Raw genomic sequence first — 23,341 nt, forward strand, 5'->3', positions numbered from 1 at the left:
CCTGTATACCTTGCTAACTTTCTCAACGTGTCCCACCACTTTCAACAATTAATGCACAATTCTGTGATATAAGTGCACACAAGGCTGTTAGGAAGGGATTCCAAGATTTTGACCCAGTAACAATAGAGGTACGAGGATACAGTTCCACGCCAAACTGGTTCATGTCTTGGAGGCAAACTTGCAAGATTCCATGTGCCCGTTTCCTTCTAGGCGTCAGAGGTTGTGGGTTTGGAAGGTGCTGTCAAAAGAGGCTTTGTGCGCTGCTGCAATGCATCTTGCAATGCTGCCATTATGCATCGGTAGTGGAGCAAATAATTGTTTAAGGTGGTGGATGAGGTGCCAATCAAATGGATTGCTTTGTCCTGGGTTGTGTGAAACCTCTTCAGTGTTATTGGAACAGCACTCACTGACACAAGTAGAAAGTATTCTACTTGTGACAGTGAGTTAGTATTCACCTTCTTGACTTGTGCCTTGTATATGTTGGGCAGGCTTTAGGGAGTCAGGAGTGAGTTACTCACCACAGAATTCCCAGTCTCTGATCTGTTATGGCCATAGTATTTCTAGGGCTTAAGTTGCTCATCAAAGGTAACCCAAGGATATTGATAGTAAGAGATTCAGTGAAGATAATGCTATCGAATGTCAAAGGGAAATAGTTACATTTCCGCTTGCTGGAGATGGTCAATGCCTGACATTTGTGTGGGGCAAATGCTACTTGCCACTTTTCAGCCCAAACTTAAATGTTGTTCAGTCTTGCTGCACGTGGATACAAACTGAGGAATTTCAATGAACTTGAACTATGCACTCATCAGCGAACATTCCCACTTCTGACCTTATATTGGATAGAAGGTCATTAACAAGATACCCTGAAGATGAATAGGCCTAGGGCACTACTTTGAGGAACTCCAGAGGCAATGTCCTGGGGACAAGATGTTTGGCTTCCAACAACCAAAACCATCCTTTTTTGCGTGAGGAATGACAACAATCAGCGGAGGGTTTCCCCTGTTTCCCATTGATTTCAATTTTGCCAGGAGTCCATGATGCCATACTGTAATCCTACACCTTCTTTTGAATTGTACCCTTTAGTTTACATTTCCCCCCCTTGTTCTTCCTACCAAAATGTATCCCTTCTAATTTCTCTCTGTTAGATTTCATCTACCATGTGTCCACTCATCCCACCCGCCTACCTTATGTCTGCTAGATGTCAATTATTATCCTCCTCAGTTCACAATACCTCCAAGTTTTGTGTCATCTGCAAATTTTGACTCATTGCCGAATACACTAAGTCATTAATATATATCATGAAAAGCAATGGAACTAATACTGAAGCCTGGGGAACCCTGTCATACATAAGGTCCCCCATGCAAGGTCTTCTTGAGAAAGTGAGAGGGCATGGGATCCAAGGGGCTGTTGCCTTGTGGATCCAGAACTGGCTTGCCTGCAGAAGGCAGAGAGTGGCTGTGGAGGGGTCTTTCTCTGCATGGAGGTCAGTGACCAGTGGAGTGCCCCAGGGATCTGTTCTGGGACCCTTGCTGTTTGTCATTTTCATAAATGACCTGGATGAGGAAGTGGAGGGATGGGTTGGTAAGTTTGCTGACGACACCAAGGTAGGTGGTGTTGTGGATAGTTTGGAGGGATGTCAGAAGTTGCAGCGAGACATAGATAGAATGCAAGACTGGGCGGAGAAGTGGCAGATGGACTTCAACCCGGATAAGTGTGTGGTGATCCATTTTGGCAGATCCAATGGGATGAAGCAGCAGTATAATATGAAGGGTACCATTCTTAGCAGTGTAGAGGATCAGAAGGACCTTGGGGTCCGGGTCCATAGGACTCTTAAATCGGCCTCGCAGGTGGAGGATGCGGTCAAGAAGGCGTACGGCGTACTGGCCTTCATTAATCGAGGGATTGAGTTTAGGAGTCGGGAGATAATGCTGCAGCTTTATAGGACCCTGGTTAGACCCCACTTGGAGTACTGCGCGCAGTTCTGGTCACCTCATTACAGGAAAGATGTTGAAGCCATTGAAAGGGTGCAGAGGAGATTTACAAGGATGTTGCCTGGATTGGGGGGCATGCCTTATGAGGATAGGTTGAGGGAGCTTGGTCTCTTCTCCCTGGAGAGACGAAGGATGAGAGATGACCTGATAGAGGTTTACAAGATGTTGAGAGGTCTGGATAGGGTAGACTCTCAGAGGCTATTTCCAAGGGCTGAAATGGTTGCTACGAGAGGACACAGGTTTAAGGTGCTGGGGGGTAGGTACAGAGGAGATGTCAGGGGTAAGTTTTTCACTCAGAGGGTGGTGGGTGAGTGGAATCGGCTGACGTCGGTGGTGGTGGAGGCAAACTCGTTGGGGTCTTTTAAGAGACTTCTGGATGAGTACATGGGATTTAATGGGATTGAGGGCTATAGATAGGCCTAGAGGTGGGAATGTGATCGGCGCAACTTGTGGGCCGAAGGGCCTGTTTGTGCTGTGGCTTTCTATGTTCTATGTTCTACATCTTTCTCCAGTTTGAAAATCCATTGTTCGCAACTACATTTATAATTCAGAGAGGTGGACAAATGTGTATGGTACATCCATCTGGAGCTCGTGGCTTTCTGCTCTTGTTTCTCCTGTGGGGACAAATATTTCTCTTTAGTTGTTGTGAAATGTGCAGCTTTTTGAAAACTATGTCACCAGACACCTTCGGAACAGTTTGCAGCGTTTTTTCTGAAAAATAGAGTGAAAGAAAGAGCTAACTGGACCAGAGAGAGCCACAGAGAAATAAAGAGAGCGGAATCAGGAGTGTGTTCAGTTAGAGGCCTTGTCGGGCACCTTGGCTGAGTGTATTACGGTACTGAGGCTCAGTTGGCTGGATGGCTGGTTTGTGATGTGAAGCAACGCCAACAGCAGGGGTTCAATTCCTGTATCGGCTGAGATTATCCATGAAGGCCTTGCCTTCTCAACCTTGCCCCCCACCTGTGGTGTGGTGATCATCACCAGTCAGCTCTCTCTCAAAGGGAGTGCAGCATATGGTCCTCTGGAACAATGGCAGCTTTCATTCACTGGGGTACCTGCACTGGGTTCATCATGGTAAGGACTGAGGTACCTGCACTGGGTTCATCATGGTGAGGACATCTACCCTGGGTGTATAATGGTGAATGGGCACTTGGACAAGGTGTATTTCGATATATAAGCAATTGGACTTGGTGTATTATGGTAAAGATACCCAGACTGAGTGTATTATGACTGAGTGTATCAGTTTATCCAGACTGGTGTATTAAGGTAAGGGTACCTGAACTGGCTATATTATGATACTCAGGCAGGGTGCATCCTGGTAAGGGTACACAGACTGGTCATGATATGTGCTGTGTACCCAGGCTGGTGTGTCACAGTACTAGGTACTTATTCTGGGAGTATTAAGGCATGGGTACCCAGAATAGGTGTATAACTATATGGGATATTTGGACTGGACATATGACTGTACTGAATACCCGGACTGGCTGGATTAGGATAAGTATATCCTGACTGGATATATTATGGTAGTGGGTCTTTGAACTTGGTGTATTGTGGTGCTGGGCACGCAGACAGGGTGCATTATGGTAATGGTAACCAGACTGGGTGTATTATGGTCCTCATGCACTTGGACTGATACTTGCTAAGTGTATCCAGATTGCGTGTGTTACAGTAGTGGGTCTTTAAACACTAGAATGCTGGCCACCCAAACTGGGTGCACTACGATAATGATACCCAGACTGAGTTTATCATGGTAAGGGTAGCCAGACTGAGTATTTTTTGGTCTCTGGGCATAGATTAGATGTATTATTGTCCTGGGTAACTTGACTGGGTGTATAATGGTACGTCCCTTCTCAGCCTTTGGCTAGGATCAAACGTCAGATCAAGCCCAAGGTGAGGTGAAATGCCTTATCTTGTCAGCTTTGATCTTGTTTGTCTCTCTTATGGGGACCTTGAATTGGCTTGAGACAATTCACACCTCTTTAACCTGTGCTTAACCCTCTCTCCATTCACATTGTCTGTACCTGTAAAGACTTGATTACCTGTTAAGACTCGCATTCCAACCATTATCTTGTAATCGAGTTTGTATCTATATATGCTCTGTTTCTGAACCCAATTCTCCACTCCCCTGATGAAGGGGCAGCACTCCGAAAGCTCATGCTACCAAATAAACCTGTTGGACTTTAACCTGGTGTTGTGAGACTTCTTACTTATGGTATTATGGTATTGGTGTATTACAGCAGAGGTTACTCACACTGGGTGTCTTACGGTAGAGGTTCCTCACACAGGGTGTATGATGGTGTCGGTGTATTACGGCAGAGCTTGCTCGTACTGGGTGTATTACTGTACAGGTTCCTTGCCCTTGGTGAATTGTGGTATCAGTGTATGTGATATCAGTGCACTGTTGGAGAACAGATACAGTAAGAAGTTTAACACCAGGTTAAAGTCCAACAGGTTTATTTGGTAGCAAAAGCCACACCTGTGGCTTTTGCTACCAAATAAACCTGTTGGACTTTAACCTGGTGTTGTTAAACTTCTTACTGTGTTTACCCCAGTCCAACGCCGGCATCTCCACATCATGACTACCATCGACAGGTGTGGCTTTTGCTACCAAATAAACCTGTTGGACTTTAACCTGGTGTTGTTAAACTTCTTACTGTGTTTACCCCAGTCCAACGCCGGCATCTCCACATCAGGAGAACAGATAACCATACACATCTCTTTAACCTGTGTTTAATGTTCCCTCCACCCACATTATCTGCACCTTTTAAGACCTGGCTGGCTGTAGAGATTTGCATTCTAATTAGTATTCTGTAACTTGATTTCTGTGTCTGTGCACTGTTGGAGAACAGATAACCAGACTTCTATCAGTGTATTACGGCAGAGGTTCCTCACACTGGGTGTATTATGGCAGAGGTTCCTCACACTGGGTGTATTATGGTATAGGTTGCCCGTACTGGGTGTATTATGGCAGAGGTTCCTCACGCTGGGTGTATTATGGTATGGGTTACCCATACTGGGTGTATTACGGCAGAGGTTCCTCACACTGGGTGTATTACGGCAGAGGTTCCTCACACTGGGTGTATTATGGTATAGGTTGCCCGTACTGGGTGTATTATGGCAGAGGTTCCTCACGCTGGGTGTATTATGGTATGGGTTACCCATACTGGGTGTATTACGGCAGAGGTTCCTCACACTGGGTGTATTATGGTATAGGTTACCCATGCTGGGTGTATTACGGTATAGGTTACCCATGCTGGGTGTATTACGGTATAGGTTACCCATGCTGGGTGTATTACGGTATAGGTTACCCATACTGGGTGTATTACGGTATAGGTTACCCATACTGGGTATATTACGGCAGAGGTTCCTCACACTGGGTGTATTACGGCAGAGGTTCCTCACACTTGGTGTATTACGGCAGAGATTCCTCACACTGGGTGTATTACGGCAGAGGTTCCTCAGACTGGGTGTATTATGGCAGAGGTTCCTCACACTGGGTGTATTACGGTATCTGTTACCCGGATTGCCTGTATTACGGTAGTGGGTGAGCAGCCGGTGACCTTGCTGAGTGAGTGTGCGGGTGGCTGCGACTGTGTTGGCGGCGATGTACCGAGGAGTGAGTCGGGCTGTGGTGGCCGCGCTGTGGAGGGCATCCCCTCCGGTACTGAGGTAAGAGAGTGCGGAGAGGGAGCTGGGCCTCAGCTCAGCGGGTTAGAGAAGGAGACTTTAACCTGGCTGGGGACAGGATGGTTTCTGTCTGACAGACAATATTCCCCTGGCTTCCACACTTTGATCTCTCCTAAAAAGAGGCCACACTTTGATCTCTCTGAGGGCAAGATTATAAAAGTAATGTCACCATCAATGTGATTGATGGTGGCTGCTGCCATGGAGACGGAAATGACAAGGTTCAGAGAGGCTGAGGACTCTAATGATCTGTCTGCATTGAGGCCATCACCAAGAGTTCAATGTGAATTGGGAAAGGGAGTGTTACCATCGGGATAAGAGTGGGCCATTCAGCCCCTCCAACCTGTTCCTCCACTACATCATTCACTTATCCCCATTGACCTCATTGAGGGGTGGTTAACAGAGGGGTGGTGTGTCTTGGGCTACAAGAAGATAGGATGGGATGGGCAAATGGGCAGTTAAGTGGCAGATGGAATTAACCCTGAAAAGTGTGAGGTGATGCACTTTGGAAGGAGTAATTTGACAAAGAGATATACTATGAAAGATCTGACGCTGGGAAGTTCCGAAGAATAAAGGGACTTTGGCGTGTTTGCCCATAGATCTCTAAAGGTGGAAAGGCAGGTTAATAGGGTGGTGAAAATGGCACACTCGCCTTTATCAATCGGGGTATGGAGTTGCACAGAACTTTGAGGCCACAGCTGGAGTACTGTGCGCAGTTCTGGTCACCACATTATAGGAAGGATGTGAATTTACTGCAGGGGATGCAGAGGAGTTTCACCAGGATGTTACCTGAGATGGAACATATAAAGAGAGATTGGATAGGCTTGGGTTGTTTTCTCTGGAGCAGAGAAGACTGAGGGGCGACCTGTACAAGACAATGAGGGGTGTGGACAGGGTGGATAGGGTGCAACTGCTCCCCTTAGTTGAAGGGTCAGTTACGAGGGGACACAAGTTAAAAGTGAGGGGTGGGAGGTTTAGAGGGGATTTGAAGAAAAACATTTTTACTCAGAGGGTGGTGACGGTCTGGAATGCACTGCCTGGGAGGGTGGTGGAGGTGGGATGCCTCCCACCCTTTTAAAAAGTACCTGGGTGAGTACTTGGCACACCATAACATTCAAGGCTATGGGCCAAGTGCTGGCAAGTGGGATAAGGTGGGCAGGTCAGGGTTTTTCATGTATCAGTGCAGACTCGGGTCAAAGGGCGTCTTCTGAACTGTGGTATTCTATGATTCTGTGACCTCCCCTCCCTGGAACAAAAAAAGATGATTAGTTCCAATCTTAATTTTTCAATCTGAACATTTTAATTAATCCAGGCTATTCCAGATTTCCACTAGCATTCTTGTGAAATCAGAAGCAAATGATTCTGATTTCACTCCTGAAAGATTGATTTCTTTGTCTTGTTTTGGATTTCCCCACTAGGGGGAAGAGTTTCTCTGTGTCTACCTTGGCTGAATCTGTGCCGTTTTAGAAAGTCACAGAATTCCAAAGTGCATCACCTCACACTTTTCAGGGTTAAATTCTATCTGTCACTTACCCGCCCATTTGCCCATCTATCTTCTTGTAGCCCAAGACACACCACCTCACTGTTAACCACCCCTCAGTGAGGTCAATGGGGATAAGTGAATTCCTGATTTGTCTTCATACGGGTGCAGAAGGAGACCATTCAGCCCATCAAGTCTGCAATGGCTTACCCAGGCCCACCTCCCCTCCATATCCCCGTAACCCCACATATTTATCCCACTAATCCCCCTAACCTGCACATCTTGGGACACCAAGGGGTAATTAAGCATGAACAGTCCACCTAACCATCTTTGGACTACGGGAGGAAACAAACCCACGCAGACACGGGAAGAATGTGCAAACTCCACACGGTCACCCAAGACCGGAATTGAACTGTGCCACCTAGGAGGTGAGAACCTTTATTTCTATGGTGCCTTCCACCAGCTTTTAGATAACACAAAGTGCTTTACATCCATAAATTTTAAATTATTTCCCAATGCAGCCTACAAAATTCCTGCAAGTGCTCCATCCCTTCATCCTGACATTATCTTCCTTGGTGTTTCCTATGATGGCAATTTGTTCCCTTCTGTTTTCCACGTTGCCCCTTTAATGACATTATCCATAGATTTGCTGATAATCCAGCACCTCTCCATCGTTTCCCTTTATTCCAGTACTGTATGAATTCGATTCCCTGAACCAGTCCAGCATCAAAATGCGACAGTTCCTTCCAATAAAGCATTGGGAAGACCAAAGCTGTTGCTACTGGCTTTGCTGCTGATTAAAAATTTGTCTGTTTAACCTACCTTTTCTCACCTCTCCTAATATCACCAAAGGCTGACATCTGTCCTGGGACGGTTGTTTCAGTTGGAATGAATACGAAACTGAATAAAATCAACAATATTTCAAGTTAACTTTTATTATGCAGATATTTCCATTAGTTGAGAGTGAAGACGACAAGAATCGTGGTTTCAGCAATAACTTTATTTAATACGTTTTAATTGGTTAGCAACAGGATGGCGGGGGAGGGGAAAGAGTTGGTAACTATAAAATGTTTACACATGTCTAAAGCATAACCCATTGCAGGCTGTCATTCACTCAGCAGCTACATTTCATTGCATAAATGATATTGTAGATCCCTGAACAACTGCCCTTTATGCACTGATTCTCCTTCCAAATAGACAAAGACAGGATCACCTGATACATGTTCTCCCCTCTCTGCCCCCGCCCTCCCTCGCTCTCTTCTCGAGCCCTTCCTCACTCACTTCTCAATCCCCCCTGCTCTCTTCTCGACCCCCCCCCCCCTGCTCGCTTCTCAAACCCCCATCCTCACTGGCTTCTCGATTTTCCCCCCCCCCACCTCCCATCCCCGCTGACTTCTCAACCACCCCCCTCACTCGCTTCTCAACCGCCCCCATCCCCTGCTTTCTTCTCGACAACTTTGCTTTTAGTTTGGTGGTTACAGTTAAAGTCTTAACCTGAAATCTTGTTGTGTGATCCTTCCAGTTGGTCACTGGAAATTTAGATACCTTTTTAATGTTATCGGACGGTATGGGGATCGGAGCACCCTCTGTTTCCCTCACTGTGACATTGGCTCCCACTTTCAGCAACTTGCCATGCAAAACATTTAAAAGTCTAAACATGGAAGGGGAAATCTATCTCATGGAAGACGCACCATTAGCTACTTTCCCACAGCAAATTATGGTCCTTTTCCATCTGAATTATCCACACAAGCTTCATTTGAGTATATAAGGCAGAGGTTGGATTTGTAGTCTTCCTTGCATGTTCAAATAAGATGGCAGTCCTCTTTTAAATTTACTAATATTGTTCGCCTTTTCTCTGTAAAAATAATTGAGTCTAAGATGACTGTCCGCCTTCCGTCTCATGGACTTGAGTCCATTGAGTCTTGTTAAAAATGTGTTTCCTTTCATTCTCCTAAAACTTTACTAGAAACCATTTTAAAAATCCTGTGTATAATGATTATTTTATTATCCTGTCTTTCAGTAGGGTGCAGCCAACTGTTTGCCTCACAGCTACTCGATCACTTGCAAGCCAGCCAATCGCAGTGAGTAGCCCTGTGTGATGGAAGGCTTTCTGTTCCAAAGTGAAGTAGTTAAAGGTCATTGAAATATACACAGTAGCATTTTATAAAGTTAGCGGAAACTCCAGAATAGAATGGAATTTGTTCAGCATCCCAGGTTATTTATTGTACGATTAAAGATAGTAACACTTCTATTCAATGTCAGCTTTGTGGTGGAGCTGGGAGGTTACGGGCCTTACATTCCCTGCTATAAATTCTGAGCGCTCTATGAGAAGAATTCAAATGGTAGCTCCCTGCGGAAAGTATGCTGTGCAAAACTGCATCCATTGAATGTCATATTACTGTCTGCAAACACAGCCCTAGCTCTGTGTGTGTGTGTGCGCAAGAGCAGCACATGGATTTGATCGTGATAATCTGTTATGGAGTGCTGTACAGACGAAACATACCACTCAACGAGTACGTAGGGGGAGAAGGAAAAGAGAGATTGCAGATAGGTTGAAGGGAATGATCAGCTTAATATATGACAGGACCATTCAAAAGTCTAATGGCAGCAGGGAAGAAGCTGTTCTTGAGTCAGTTGGTATGTATTTTCAGACTTTTGTATTTTTTTCCCAATGGAAGAAGGTGGAAGAGAGAATGTCCAGGGTGCATGGGGTCCTTAATTATGCTGACTGCTTTATCAAGGCAGCGGGAAGTGTAGACGGAGTCGATGGATGGGAGGATGGTTTGCATGATGGACTGGGCTACGTTCACAACCCTTTGTAGCTTTTTGCGGTGTTGGTCAGAGCAGGAGCCATACCTAGCTGTGATACATTCAGAAAGGATGCTTTCTTTGGTGCATCTGTAAAAGTTGGTGAGAGTTTCCTTAGCCTTCTGAAAAAGTAGAGGCATTGGTGGGCTTTCTTAACTATAATGTCAGCGTGGAGATACCAGGACAGATTGTTGGTGATCTGAACACCTAGAAATTTGAAGCTCTCGACCATTTCCAATTCATCACCATTGATGTAGACAGGGGCATGTCCTCCACTATGTATCCTGAAGTCGATGACTGTCTCCTTCGTTTTACTGACATTGAAGGAGAGATTACAGACTGGTTTAGCAACTATTGGACTGCATTTCCAGCAGAATATTTACAATGGCATCAATGTGGAACATTGTTAATTCTGGTTTGTTTCCAGGTTCTGCTCTGGCTTGAGTGTGAATTTGGAAAGTTTATAATGCTTATTTACCTCTCGCTATCCAATCAATGAAATTCATTTTAAAGCCGCTAATCCTAAAGGCCCAAATATAATTTTTTAGAGTTTTCCTACTTTTCTGTCTCGAGCATGCCTATTACTGATACTATTTCTCAGGATCACCCACTCACAAGTTGCCTGATCCTAGTGAGCCACCCGAGAACAAAACTGAGCAAAGAGTCACCTGTACAAGATTAGAAATGAAAGAGGAATTGGTTTTGTGGTGTTCGTTGCTGGCAGAGCCTAAGAGTTTCTTCCACGTGGTTGGGGTTGGTGGGCTGATATTGAAGTGAGAAAAATGCTGAATTATTAAAAAGAAAACGTGGGTGTCAACCTTGGCTTGGTGGTCTCTTCAGTTAAAGGGTTATGGGTTAAAGTCCCACTCCAGAGGCTTGAACACAATCTTGGTTGACACTTAACTGTTGGAAAGTGCAACATTTCAGATGAGTTCTTTTTTTAATTCATTCATGGCTGACCAGCATTTATTGTAAGAAGTCTCACAACACCAGGTTAAAGTCCAACAGGTTTATTTGGTAGCAAATACCATAAGCTTTCGGAGCACTGCTCCTTCGTCAGATGGAGTGGATATCTGCTCTCAAACAGTGCTTACCCCAGTCCAACGCCGGCATCTCCACATCAGCATTTATTGCCCATCCTTAGTTGCCCGAGGGCAGTTGAGAGTCAACCACATTGCAGTGGCTCTGGGGTCGCATGTAGGCCAGACCAGGTAAGGACAGCGGATTTCCTTCCACTAAAGGACATTAGTGAACCAGATGGGTTTTTCCAACAATTGACAATGGTTTCGTGGTCATCAGTAGATTCTTAATTCCAGATGTTTTTTACTGAATTCAATTTCCACCATCTGCTGTGGCGGGATTCGAGCCCGGGTCCCCAGAACATTAGCTGAGTTTCTGGATTAATAGTCTAAAGCCACTAGGCCATCACCTCCTCTGATGCAGAACCGAAATTCTCTTGAGTTGGGCTAAAAGATGCCATGCCTTTGTTTAAAGAAGACCAGAGGAGTTCTCTCAAGTGTCTTAACCAATATTGATCCTTCAGTAAATATCATTATAACATATCATGCAATCATTATCTCATTACTGTTTACTGGAGCTTTCTGTGCACACATTGGCTGTAGCATTTCCGACACATCAGGACTACTTAATTGGCATTAACTCACTCTGAGAGTTCCTACTGTCACGAAAAGTGCTGTGCAAATGCATTTTCTCTTTTTAAAAACATTTATAACATTATGATGTTCTTATTATTTAAACCAGAGTGAAGGCAAAAGTATCGTCATTACAGGATGTGACACTGGATTTGGATTTTCCTTGGCGCAACACCTACATGATAAAGGGTTCAAAATATTTGCAGGATGTCTGTTAAAGGTACAGATATTATTATTTCTTAGCTATACATAGTGTGTGAATTGGCTTCAAAACTGTTTTGTTCGTAAAGCTTCTGGTTTAAAACAGGAAAGCAATCTCCTTTAATGTTTAATGCTTTATCAGGTAATAAACGTATGAATTAGGAGCAGGAGTAGATCACTTGGCCCCTCAAGCCAGCTCCGCCATTCTATAAGGTCATGGCTGATCTGATTTTAACCTCAACGTCACATTCCTACCTGCCCCTGATAATCTTTCAATCGAAGCAGCAAAAAGTGTTGGTGTTTTGAGCAATGTCATTAAAAGACTACTCCCGAGAAAGAGCTTTACAAAAAGGAGCTCCGTATACAGAAAATAATTAATGTACTTAATCCAGATGATGTTTACAGTGCTCTTATTTGTCTCCTGATAGGAGTTGTCCTATTTAGTTGAGGCAGAATGTAGCCCTACCTAGCCACGTGCTGTCAGTCTTCCTCACTGTTTAACCGGCTTCAGTGGCATGTCCCTCAGTTGCTGAGAAAAAAAACTCTGGGTCTGGAAAACATTTGTGGCTATAACTGTTAGAAAAATGCATTCTGCTGGTAACTTACAAGAAACCTCAAGATAAAATACACAAGACCGTTTAAAAAATGAACATTTACAGTCTTTCCAGTTGCCAAGCACATTTTTAATTAAGTCACAAGTGCAGATAAATCATTGTCTTAGCACTTCCTTTAAAGTACATACTGCAGAGAGGTTAATGATATATTGATCTTCACTCTCGATGAATGTGGCTCAGACTGAGAAGAATCCCTTTCTATTGCAGCTTTGAAGGTTTTAAGTGGAAATTAATTAAAGTAATAGTTACTCAGTCTCCAGTGGCTAGATTAATATATAAAATTAAAAAGTCCAAGTTCTTGGTTATCCGTGCAGATTGAGATTTCCAAACCAGTTTCTGCTCATCCGTACTGTATTGAATTCAGCATTCTGGACTGGAGACTGAGCTTTCAGAATGCTGAGTGGAATACTCGGATTATTCTGGACACCAATAAGATCTATCCCTGAAAAAACTTTGCAGGTAATAGAATATATATATTTTAATTTTTACCCCTTTTCCACTGCTGTAAGCGTTGAATCCTGTTAGAAGTAGAAGTCAGCAGATGCTGCTGATCCTTTGTATTTGTCACAAGGGGTAATGTGAATCCGAAGATCATTTTACCATGAGCATGTCACAGCCAGCCCCAACCATGCCTTTACCCGATGTCATATATAAATGCTTTGCAATTTACATGTGCCATATTGGTAAATTGGCCCAAGTCTAAGTAGGTACAAACCTACAAAGTAGGGGCAGAAGGAGGACATTTAGCCCCTTGAGCCTGCTCCGCCATTCAATAAGAATTGTGACTGATCTTTCCCTGATAACCTTTGATTCCCTTGCATGTCAAGAATATACCTACTTCAACCTTAAAAATATTCAAGTATATTCAGTTCCACACTTGAACATTTTGAATGTTATGCACCCAGTATTAAATGCCCTGCCATGGCAGGATTATTCCTGTACTGTTTGAGAGAAGGAGCAAGGATTGCATATAATCAAACCAATGCCAACATTCTCTCCCTTCCTCAGGGTGGAAGGTAGCTGATCCGCACTTGATATTATCCTAAGGTAACCTGAGCATCGTGAACCTGTGTGAAATCCTGGTTGCCAATCTAGAGCTGTTCTACTCTAAATGGGCGGCATGGTGGCACAGTGGTTAGCACTGCTGCCTCACAGCGTCAGGGATCCGGGTTCAATTCCCAGCTTGGGTCACTGTCTGTGCAGAGTCTGCACATTCTCCCTGTGTATGCTTGGGTTTCCTCCGGGTTCTCCGGTTTCCTCCCACAGTCCAGAGATGTGCAGGTTGATTGACATGCTAAATTGCCCTTTAGTGTCAGGGGTACTAGCGAGAGTAAATGCATGGGGTTATGGGGATAGGGCCTGGGTGGGATTGTGTTCGATGCAAACTCGATGGGCCAAATGGTCTCCTTCTGCACTGCAGGATTCTATGATTCTACTTTGGGTTAAGCTGCTGTCAATATAGAATTGTGACTGTGCTAGAGATGAGTTACAACCTTATCCAGATTCTGCACTGCTGGTAACTCTCTGCTTTCAGGATAAAGGTGGGGAAGGGCCACAGAAGCTTGAGGATATGAAGAGTGATCGGATGGTTGTCGTCCAGTTAGATGTTTGCAAGGATGAGGAAGTAGCGACGGCAGTGGAGTTTGTGAAAGAACATTTAACAGATACAGAAAAAGGTCAGTTGGTTTTAAGAGCCCACCTCTACAACTTATTTAAATAGAGTTTATGGTGAATATTTATCTGCAAGCCAATAATATTTCCAAAAGCTTTAGGATTTTCAGAAATTCACTTTTGTCCACAGATACTGTTTTTGATAAAGCATTGTTTCTTTCTGTCAGGCAGAGAGTACAACTTCTACATGGTCTTGTCCTATAAATAGAAAGGAAAATTAGAGTGGGTGGAAAGAGGAATCCTGTTCAGCTCCACGTGCCTGCTGATGGAGTTGAATTGTGTGTATAGAGCTATGAAGAATAGTAAGAGAGAAATTTTTTGTTTCAACCAACTCTCATTTTTGCATTAGTGAACGTGACTTTCCTCACAACTGTGGCTAAGCTCTGGTGATTCCAGTTGTTGAAATTCTGTAATCTGGGAGTGATTGTGTAACGTAATATTGCAACATCACGTTGGGTGGGAGCACTGAAGCTAAGCTGACTTGGGAGGAAAAGCATGTCATAAGCAGGGTGTGGTTTGTTCTATGGTTTGTATTGGTACCAGTCAGAGACACACCAGGATCCTGTCAGAAGCTGACACCAGTGAGCAAGCCTGGCAGGGGGAGGGACCCTATCTAAAGATTATCAGCGGAGTTGGAGAAAAATATCCAGTAAATGTTTCCCAGCGTGATAAAGGGAAGCACTTCAACAAAAAACATTTTCCCTTCACTTCCTTTCTCTTTTTAAAGGCTAAGTATTAGGCTGAACACTATTGACTAATGTCAGTTCAAATATTGTGTCAGTACTGAAGTATTTCCAAACAGTAATTCCTTTCTTTGATTAGGTATTTGGGGCTTGATTAACAACGCTGGTATCTCAACCTTTGGGGAAGTGGAGTTCACCACCATGAATACCTATAAGCAGGTTGCAGAGGTTAACCTGTGGGGAACTATCCGTGTGACCAAAGGTTTCCTTCCCTATATTCGCAGAGCAAAAGGTGAGTGAAGGTTTGCTTGAGTAAGGTCTGCATGAAGCAGAACTGTTCTGTGGCTCATACAATTGAATTGAACGTTACACCCATTGTGTAAGTGACCTTGCAGTGTGTGGCCGTTGATGTTCACATTGTGTAAAAATCAGACAGGCAATGAGCAGCGAAATTCACTCTGTCCATCTGATGATATTGGTATGATGCTCTGATTCATTGTCGTGGTTTGGCTTCACTGGAATAAACTGGTGAGCTGCCAGTGCTAGTGCCACTCTCTATAATCTGCTCATTTACAGATTTTTGACAGCTGAAAACCCAGCACTAGTGCTGCAATCTAATACCAGCCAACAGTCCTTGAAGGAGCAGTGCACTTCCTGTTTGCTCATTAGTGGCATTCGCTCGTCAGAATCTGCTGGCATGATGACTGCATCTAGGGCAATGGAAATTTGGATGATGCTAATTGTGCAGTAGGAATGAGGTCAGATTCCTCTGAGTGGTGTCTGGTGGAAAGGAAACCTTTACAGCCTCGATTAACGTAGATGACAGAGCAACCCTTGTTCCCAAAATCTTAGCAGCCATGCAAACACAAATTAATGGCTTCTCCAGAACTTCTAATTTAAGACTTTGTTACACATTTCTTCCACACTCATCAGAACTCTGCATCACCATAATTTCACATATGAATCAGAGGGTTGTGGGTTCGAGTCCACTTCTGGACTTGAGCACAATATCAGGGCTAACTCCCCACTACTGTTCTGAAAGAGTCTTGCATTGCCAGAAGTGCTTTCTTTCAGACAAAAAGTTAATTCTAGGCCTGTCACTCAGATGCTGGTAAAAGATCCTGTGACACTATTTTGAAGGAGAGTGAGGGAGTTATCCCCAGTGTCCTGAGCAATATGTTTCCCTCCGTCAAGATCACAAGAACAGATTATCTGCTTGGCATCACATTGCTGTTCGTGAGAGTTTACGGTGTGTAAATTAGCTGCTGTGATTTCTACATGACCACAGTAGCTGCACATCAAAAATGCTTGTTGGCTTAAAGCACTTGCAGATGTCTGGAGGTTGTGAAAGATGCTATATAAATGCAAAATTTTATTAACCACAGCATATTCATGATCCTTCCTTCCATACCTCTCCTTAAGTTACAACAGGATGCTTCACTGCAGCTCTTTCGGCTTGAACACATACTTGGGACTTTCTACTGCCTATGATCTTACAGTCTATGTTAAGCTGCCTCACACATATTCAACACAGAACACAAGTAAGCCCATTACCAGACTTTGTACAGACTCTCTGGCCAAAGTCCTAAATCCTGAAGTGTGCATTCAGGACCAGGGGGCATCCTGCCTTGATGCGTGCTCTCATCATCATTTGGTGAATCCATTGGATTGCTTGCCAGGAAACTTTCTCAGCATGTCAGAGCGTTGAACCCCAACTTGTGTGCGGTCTAGTGCATGATATTGGCACTCTGCAGTCATCCATAGAAGTTCTGGTCGCTTTGATAGATGTTACAGCTGGGCTCCTCCGCATCAGTTATAGAATCTCTGAAATGCCTGGGCAGCTGAGAGGCCGCATGGATCGGGTTCCAGTCTGATCACTGATACGCTTTCTATTTTGCCACTGAGCGATGTAAGTTCTGGTCCGTGGCCCCTAGAACTGGCTGCCATGCAATGGGGAATGTACATGTTGCCATCTCTTGATGACAGCACGTCTGCACCCTCGTGATTCCCTTGACCTAAATGTCTGCGCTGGTGCCAGGAAATCAACCGGGCCATACGTCTTGTTTACTACACGAAATAGTTCCATCACTCTCGCTATGGACAAGCAGCAAGTTCAGGCCTAGGAGGGTCGGGTTTTTTCAGGTTGCAGGATTCCCCAAAACTGATGTTGCAGATACCCATTCTGGCAGCCTGGAAGGAACTGGAGGCAAAGAAGCTGGGAGGCTTCAGTGACCTTGATCAAAACAAGCGCTAGTTATGGAAGTTTGTAGGTTTTGTTTTAAGAAGTAACAGATATCCGATAGCCTCCCTAGTGAAATACTGCTTCCTTATTCACTGATTCTTGGGCTGCTGGTGTATTACCCTGGGGGGCTATACATACTGGAAGGTCAAAGGTTCTCATGCATTCCTCTGCAGGGTTAGCTCTGTGTCCACCCTACTCCTAAATCACCTCCGGATCCTCCAACCAGCATTGCATTGCCAGAAGTCCCTCAAGAGTAGGAATGCTCAGCAGCGAACACGAGCATTGGTCGACAAAACCACACTGTAATGAAAGCAAGATATTTCCCAAACATTCCAATGTTTTACCTGTGAGCGGAGGTTGATACTTTAAATATTGTTAGCAATGGCCACCTCCCAATATGTACTGTGGTGTTTGGCAGCTTAAGGAAGTGGTACTAATAATATGGGTAGACACTAGGTGAATAAGTGTGTTTTGGGACCTACAATAGCCTTCCGCTTGTTTTGTGTGGGAGCGCTGGCTGCCTACATCAAGCCCTGCTCACAGATGAGCCTGGGTGGAAAGTGTGCAGTTAGTGATTTCAGAATTTGCATCTTGGTGACAGCTTCTTCCATGTTCATGAACCAGAAGGTCAGGAGCTGAACATCATCCTATGATAGGCTGCAGTATCCATGCTCATGAAGAAGCACTTTCCCATTAGAAATATCCAGGAGATAAGTTTGGAAAGAATATGGATACTTCAGTCCCTCACCAGTGTTTGTGAACAAGTTTGCCTGAGTTTATAAATGCATCAAATCCACCCTGTGCTTAAAAGAGTATGGGGGAAATTTTCCTGTCCAGCCTGCCACAGGAATCATAGCGGGCAGGACACGGACCGTGCAACTGTCCGTTGACCTCAGGTGAGATTTTCCGGCCTTGGGGCAAACACGGCCGGAAAATCCCACCCTATGTTTTCAGAAATTCATTATCAGCTCTGTATTGACGAGGGAGTCTATTTGGAATAGATTTCACTTTGAAAGTTATTGAATTAGCACTGTAAATCAACTATTACCTGCGTTAGCGAGTGATTCCTTTCAGAAATCATTTGATCCTATTTGTAAATGCAGCTGTTCTTGGAGAGATGGAACACAATTTCTTTCCCAAATTCCATTCGCCCAGATCCACACTTTTTATGAGCAGGAGGTAGAACAAGAGAAAATCAATCTGATCTGTGCAATCATTTCTCACTGGGTACACTTCAAGTTTGGGTGGCACAGTGGTTAGCACTGCTGCCTCGCAGCTCCAGGGACCTGTGTTTGATTCCCAGCTTGGGTCACTGTCTGTATGGAGTTTGCACATTCTCCCCGTGTCTGTGTGGGTTTCCTTTGGATGCTCTGGTTTCCTCCCACAGTCCAAAGATGTACAGGTTAGGTGCATTGGCCATGCTCAATTGCCCATTAGTGTCCTGGGACACGTAGGCTAGAGGGATTGACGGGGTAAATATGTGGTGTTACGGGGATAGGACCTGGGTGGGATTGTGGTCGGTGCAGACTTGATGGGCCAAATGGCCTCCTTCTACACTGTAGGGTTTCTATAATTTTATGATTTAGTCGTACCCTGAAAATGAAACGGTCTTGCTGGGAGTTAAACTAGAGAAACGGCTATGAAAGCAAGAGTATAAAACTTAACAAATAAGTGATGAATAATTTTTTGTTTGGACTCATTGTTATGTATGAATGTGCTGAGGTTTATACCTTAAAACTTTATAACCACATGAAATACTATTTATAACAATCCACTTGATACAACCACCATGTACTGAAGTATTAATAATGTATAACCTCTCTTTTCATTTAATAATGATGCAACGTTTTAATCTCTCTCTTTTTCATTTTTGTGGAAAGGTCGTGTGGTTAACATCACAAGTATGCTGGGACGAATGGCCAATCCTGCTCGCTCCCCTTATTGTGTCACTAAGTTTGGAGTGGAGGCGTTCTCGGACTGCTTGCGCTACGAAATGCATCGCTGGGGTGTGAAAGTTAGTGTCGTTGAACCTGGTAATTTCATAGCCGCCACCAATCTTTACAGTCCTGAGCGTGTCAAAATGATCACAGAAAAGATGTGGAATGAACTGTCTGACATTGTCGCTAAGGATTATGGGAAGGAATACTTTGATGAACAGATTTCCAAAATGCAATCTTACGTTGGGGGTGGCTCGTCAGACACGTCAATAGTTATTAACGATGTCACACACGCACTGACCTCTGCATCCCCATACACCCGCTACAATCCAATGGATTACTATTGGTGGTTGAGGATGCAGATAATGACCCATTTTCCAGCTGCTATATCTGATCGAATATACATTCACTAACGTGATTTTAAACAGATAACTTTTATTTTGAAATCGCTTTCTACCTTCTTACTGATCAAATTCATACTGTGATGATTGAGGCAGTGTCTGAACATAACATTTACACAATGGAATCACTGAACAGAGTGCACTGTTCTATAAACTCTTGTTAGTGGTTATCAAGACTTGAATATTTAACGGTCCTAACTGATTCTAATAGTGCTCGGGACCATTATTATGGTACCGCATTTGCAAACCTGCTCCATAACGACACAGAAGGGACAATACAACTCCCGATCTGGCTTCAGAAGTGCAGCCTTGTCAGCTGCTCAGTGAGGCTGTTTCACACCTCATAACCTTAACATTGAATGGAAGGCAGAATGAAGTCTCGCTGCAAAAATGTCAGGGAAAATCCACAGGAGTCCTAAAAAGGTGCTTAGAAACTTGAGCAGAGGTTTTCTTGCATGTTTAAGAGTGCTGATACTGGTGCCCGTGTTGGACAACCCCATCTACCTACCAGGAGTTAACTCCTGATCCGTGAGAAAGCAGTTGTAGCCAAGCGGTTTAGATTGGGTATAACTGTCCAGGAATTGATTCACTGGTCATCAGTTTCGTTAGTGTCACATTACATATTTGTTCTGTTGGAAATTTGTGCACTTTACAAAATTAAGAAAAACAGCCTGCACAATATTTTCATAGGACTGATTTTATATATATATATATATATTATTATAATTAAGATCTGTTCAGCTTCCTTCAAAGACTCTGGATGGGATTTTCCTGCTGCACTCACCCCAAAACCAGAAAATTCCACCTGAGGTACACAGATCTTTGCATGATCCCCCCCCACGCCCCACACGCTCGCCACGATTCCCATGGCGGGCGGGATAGGAAAATTCCTTCCTCCGAGTTTGAAGTAAATTGTGTGGATTTTATTTTTGACTTGCCTTTTTAGAGTTAGCAAAGCTTTTCAATTACTGTGATGTAAAAAATGACTGGAATCTCATTCCCTGAATTGGTACTGTAGAGATTACTCAGACAACTTGACATGGGAATGATTTGTTTGTATTAAAGGGAACTTCAGTAAAATTGTATAAATTAACATTTTTAATAAACCCCAAGGTGCCAATCTATACATTTATTTATTAAGATTAAATTGAAAGATGCCTTTGGCTTTATTCCAATTGATCACTTCAAAAATGGTGTTTAAAATGTTTGTCATGAAATATATTTAAGGTTCCCAATTGAATCATTAGCAAATCAATAAAATTGAGTTGAGCAAAACATTTTGGATTTGTTGTTTATTTGATAGAACCAAACTGGCACTGGAAATTCTGGAAGGAAGTGAACATAATATCATCACCAAGTGTTTTCTACAGTTTTGCTGTAACTTTTTTTTTCAAAATCTACCTGCATAATCATGACGAAAAAGTTGGGAGCCAGGGGTTTGTGTTCATCCCTTTTGAGCCAGTACATTTTCAAAGAGGACATAATGAGGTTGCAGACGGATGTAGGTTGAGTGAGTGGGCAAAGATCTGGTAAATGGAGTATAATGTGGGGAAAAGTGAAGTTGTTCCCTTTGACGGTAAGAATAAAATGTCAAAGTACTACTTAAAGGGAGAATGGCTGCAGAATTCCAAGTTGCTCAGGGACCTAAGTGTTCTAGTAATCAGTCACAAAAAGCTAGTATGCAGGTAAAGCAATTAATTAAGATGGCAAATGGCAAATCCTTCATTACGAAAGGAATTGAACATAAAGGTAAGGATGTTATGCTTCCGTTAAATCACTCCCCTAATGAAGGGACAATGCTCCAAAAGCTCGTGCTACCAAATAAACCTGTTGGACTTTAACCTGGTGTTGTGAGATTACTTACTGTCTGTTACACAGGGCATTGGTGAAACCACAGGTGGGATTTTTCAGCCTAGCTTGCCCCGAAACTGGAAAATCCCGCCTGAGGTCAACAGGCCTTTCTATGATCTGCCCCTCACCCACTCCGATTCCCGGTAACATTCACCCCACATCTCGAATACTTTTTCAGTTTTGGTCTCCTTATTTATGGAAAGATGTAAATGCGTTGGAGGCAGTTCAGAAGAGGTTTAGTAGATTGATACCTGGAATGAGGGGTCTTATGTGAATAGGTTGGACAAGTTGGGCTTGTTTCCACTTGGGAGTTTAGAAGAGGTAAGGGATGACTTGATTGAAGTGTATAAGATGCTGAATGATCTTGACAAGATGGATGCGGAAAGGATGTTTCCTTTTGTGAAAGAATCCTGATCTAGGGGGCACTGTTTTAAAATTGGGGGTCACCCTTTAAGGAGAGAGATGCGAGTTTTTTTCTGAGGGTGAACAATTATGGGACTCTTCCTCAGAAGGCGGTGGAGGCAGGGTCATTGAATATTTTTAAGGCAGAGGGAATCAAAGGATATCAGGGGTAGATGGGAATGTGGAATTTGAAACACAAGCAAATCAGTCATGATCTTACTGAATGTTGGAGCAGGCTCGAGGGGCCGAATGGCCTACTGCTGCTCCTATTTTGTATGTCCGTAAACCCAGTATCTGTTCATTCTTTACTAAACATATCCAGCTTTGTAAATACTCAGTTTTGTAAACCAAAAAAACTGGCCAAAGTAAATGTCAACATCAAAACTAAGACACTTGATTGTAACGTCTAATTATTGCTGCTATAAATAACATTTTGGCAATCTAACTTCAGCTTCCATTTGAGTGCACTTCCACATCAAAGTTTGCCTCTAATTCTGTGGGTTTAAAGCGCAGTTCCTTTCAAAATTGGATTCTTCAAGCACTATCATCAATTTCACTTTGCAGTTGCCTTACATGCTGGTGAGTAAATATGGTATTTAACCTGTCGCTAATGGAGCATACTGGTCTTTGATGTTAAAACTGGCAGCTGAGATTGAGTGACCCTGTTATGGTCAACATTCCAGAAGAGGGGAAATAGTTGACACCCATAATCGTAACGTCAAAAAGGCTCTGCAGAAGAAGTAAATTTGTGCACTGCTTTTGGCACACATCAAGACTCATTGCCTTGGTGCTGTGTACTTTTCCCCTTAAAGATTATGGCTAGAATTTTCCGACTGTTCACGCCAGTGGAAATTTCCCATCCTGCTGCAGTGGACTGAGTCGGGCCTCCTTCAATATCTCTTCATAACTGGTGGATAAGATATGCACAAGTTGTTGACCTTTCTTTTTTTTTCCTCTTCAATTTTTCTTTTTTTCTCTCTTGCGATTACACATTTTTGGGAGTATAGTTCCATTGGCACCATGCCTCCTCTAGGCTTCACTGAAATGTCCATTATTGAAGTCTGAATCTTGATTATCAACTGAAAAGTGGGTACACAGTTGTGTTTCCAGTAATGGTTGCGAGATCTTCAATCTTGTCTCAACTGCTGTGGTGCAATTTGTCACAACTGTCAAAATGTGAGCAGAGTTTTCCAAGCAGGTTGTTGGACGTGGATTGGCTTGGAAGTCTCCAATTGAAATGGAAGCTCAACATTTATTTTCTTCAGCATTTTAGTTACAAAGTATCAACCGAGCAGGGAAAAGCCTTGAGGATGAGCTGCATAATTGTAATAATGTTGAGTTAACATAGCATGGCGGAGATATGTGCTCAACTGAGTGCTCCCTTCACTTAGTTTATGTACCTTTCCTAACCAAGGATGTTGTGTTCTACTACAGTTCACCTCTTGCTGCCTTGTTTCAGATCAGCTAGTTCAGTTTTGGCCATGAATTGAAATGAGTCTGTTTTGCTCAATTATTCACTAGGGAAAAAGTCTAAACTGTACTCCTTTATAAGGAAGATCATTGGAATACACAACTGATTCCCCATATGGCAATCTCAGTTTTCATCAGTGAAGAACAGTTATCGCACTTCCTCCCCCCCTTAAACAAGATACTGGGAAGGTTGCGAAGATTTGAGTTTTAAACTGGAGGGTTCTAATAAAGAATGAGTAAGACTACTTCCTTTG

General features: G+C 43.5%; 1 protein-coding gene across 2 annotated transcripts; it reads left to right on the top strand.

Annotated features, from left to right (window-relative positions):
- The first annotated feature begins 5,518 nt into the window (after window positions 1-5,518).
- On the top strand, window positions 5,519-20,635 carry LOC144488200 (D-beta-hydroxybutyrate dehydrogenase, mitochondrial-like). Of its 2 annotated transcripts, none has more exons than XM_078206231.1 (6): window positions 5,519-5,660; window positions 9,176-9,236; window positions 11,725-11,835; window positions 13,965-14,106; window positions 14,924-15,076; window positions 18,907-20,635. In XM_078206231.1, the coding sequence occupies exons 1-6, from the start codon at window positions 5,596-5,598 to the stop codon at window positions 19,374-19,376; spliced, it is 1,002 nt and encodes a 333-aa protein (XP_078062357.1). In that variant the 5' UTR covers window positions 5,519-5,595; the 3' UTR covers window positions 19,377-20,635. The 2 variants fall into 2 exon arrangements, with proteins under 2 accessions (XP_078062357.1, XP_078062362.1); XM_078206236.1 differs by having other exon boundaries at window positions 5,524-5,660; window positions 9,179-9,236; window positions 18,907-20,017.
- The last annotated feature ends 2,706 nt before the right edge of the window (window positions 20,636-23,341 follow it).

This window comes from Mustelus asterias, chromosome 3 (assembly GCF_964213995.1).
Source record: "Mustelus asterias chromosome 3, sMusAst1.hap1.1, whole genome shotgun sequence".
Classification (NCBI taxonomy): Eukaryota; Metazoa; Chordata; class Chondrichthyes; order Carcharhiniformes; family Triakidae; genus Mustelus; species Mustelus asterias.

Coding starts and splice junctions, on each gene's coding strand:
- LOC144488200 (XM_078206231.1), top strand. CDS start 5,596: ATGTACCGAGGAGTGAGTCGGGCTGTGGTGGCCGCGCTGTGGAGGGCA. Junction 9,237..11,724: donor TTGCAAGCCAGCCAATCGCA/GTGAGTAGCCCT, acceptor TATTTAAACCAG/AGTGAAGGCAAAAGTATCGT. Junction 14,107..14,923: donor TTTAACAGATACAGAAAAAG/GTCAGTTGGTTT, acceptor TTCTTTGATTAG/GTATTTGGGGCTTGATTAAC.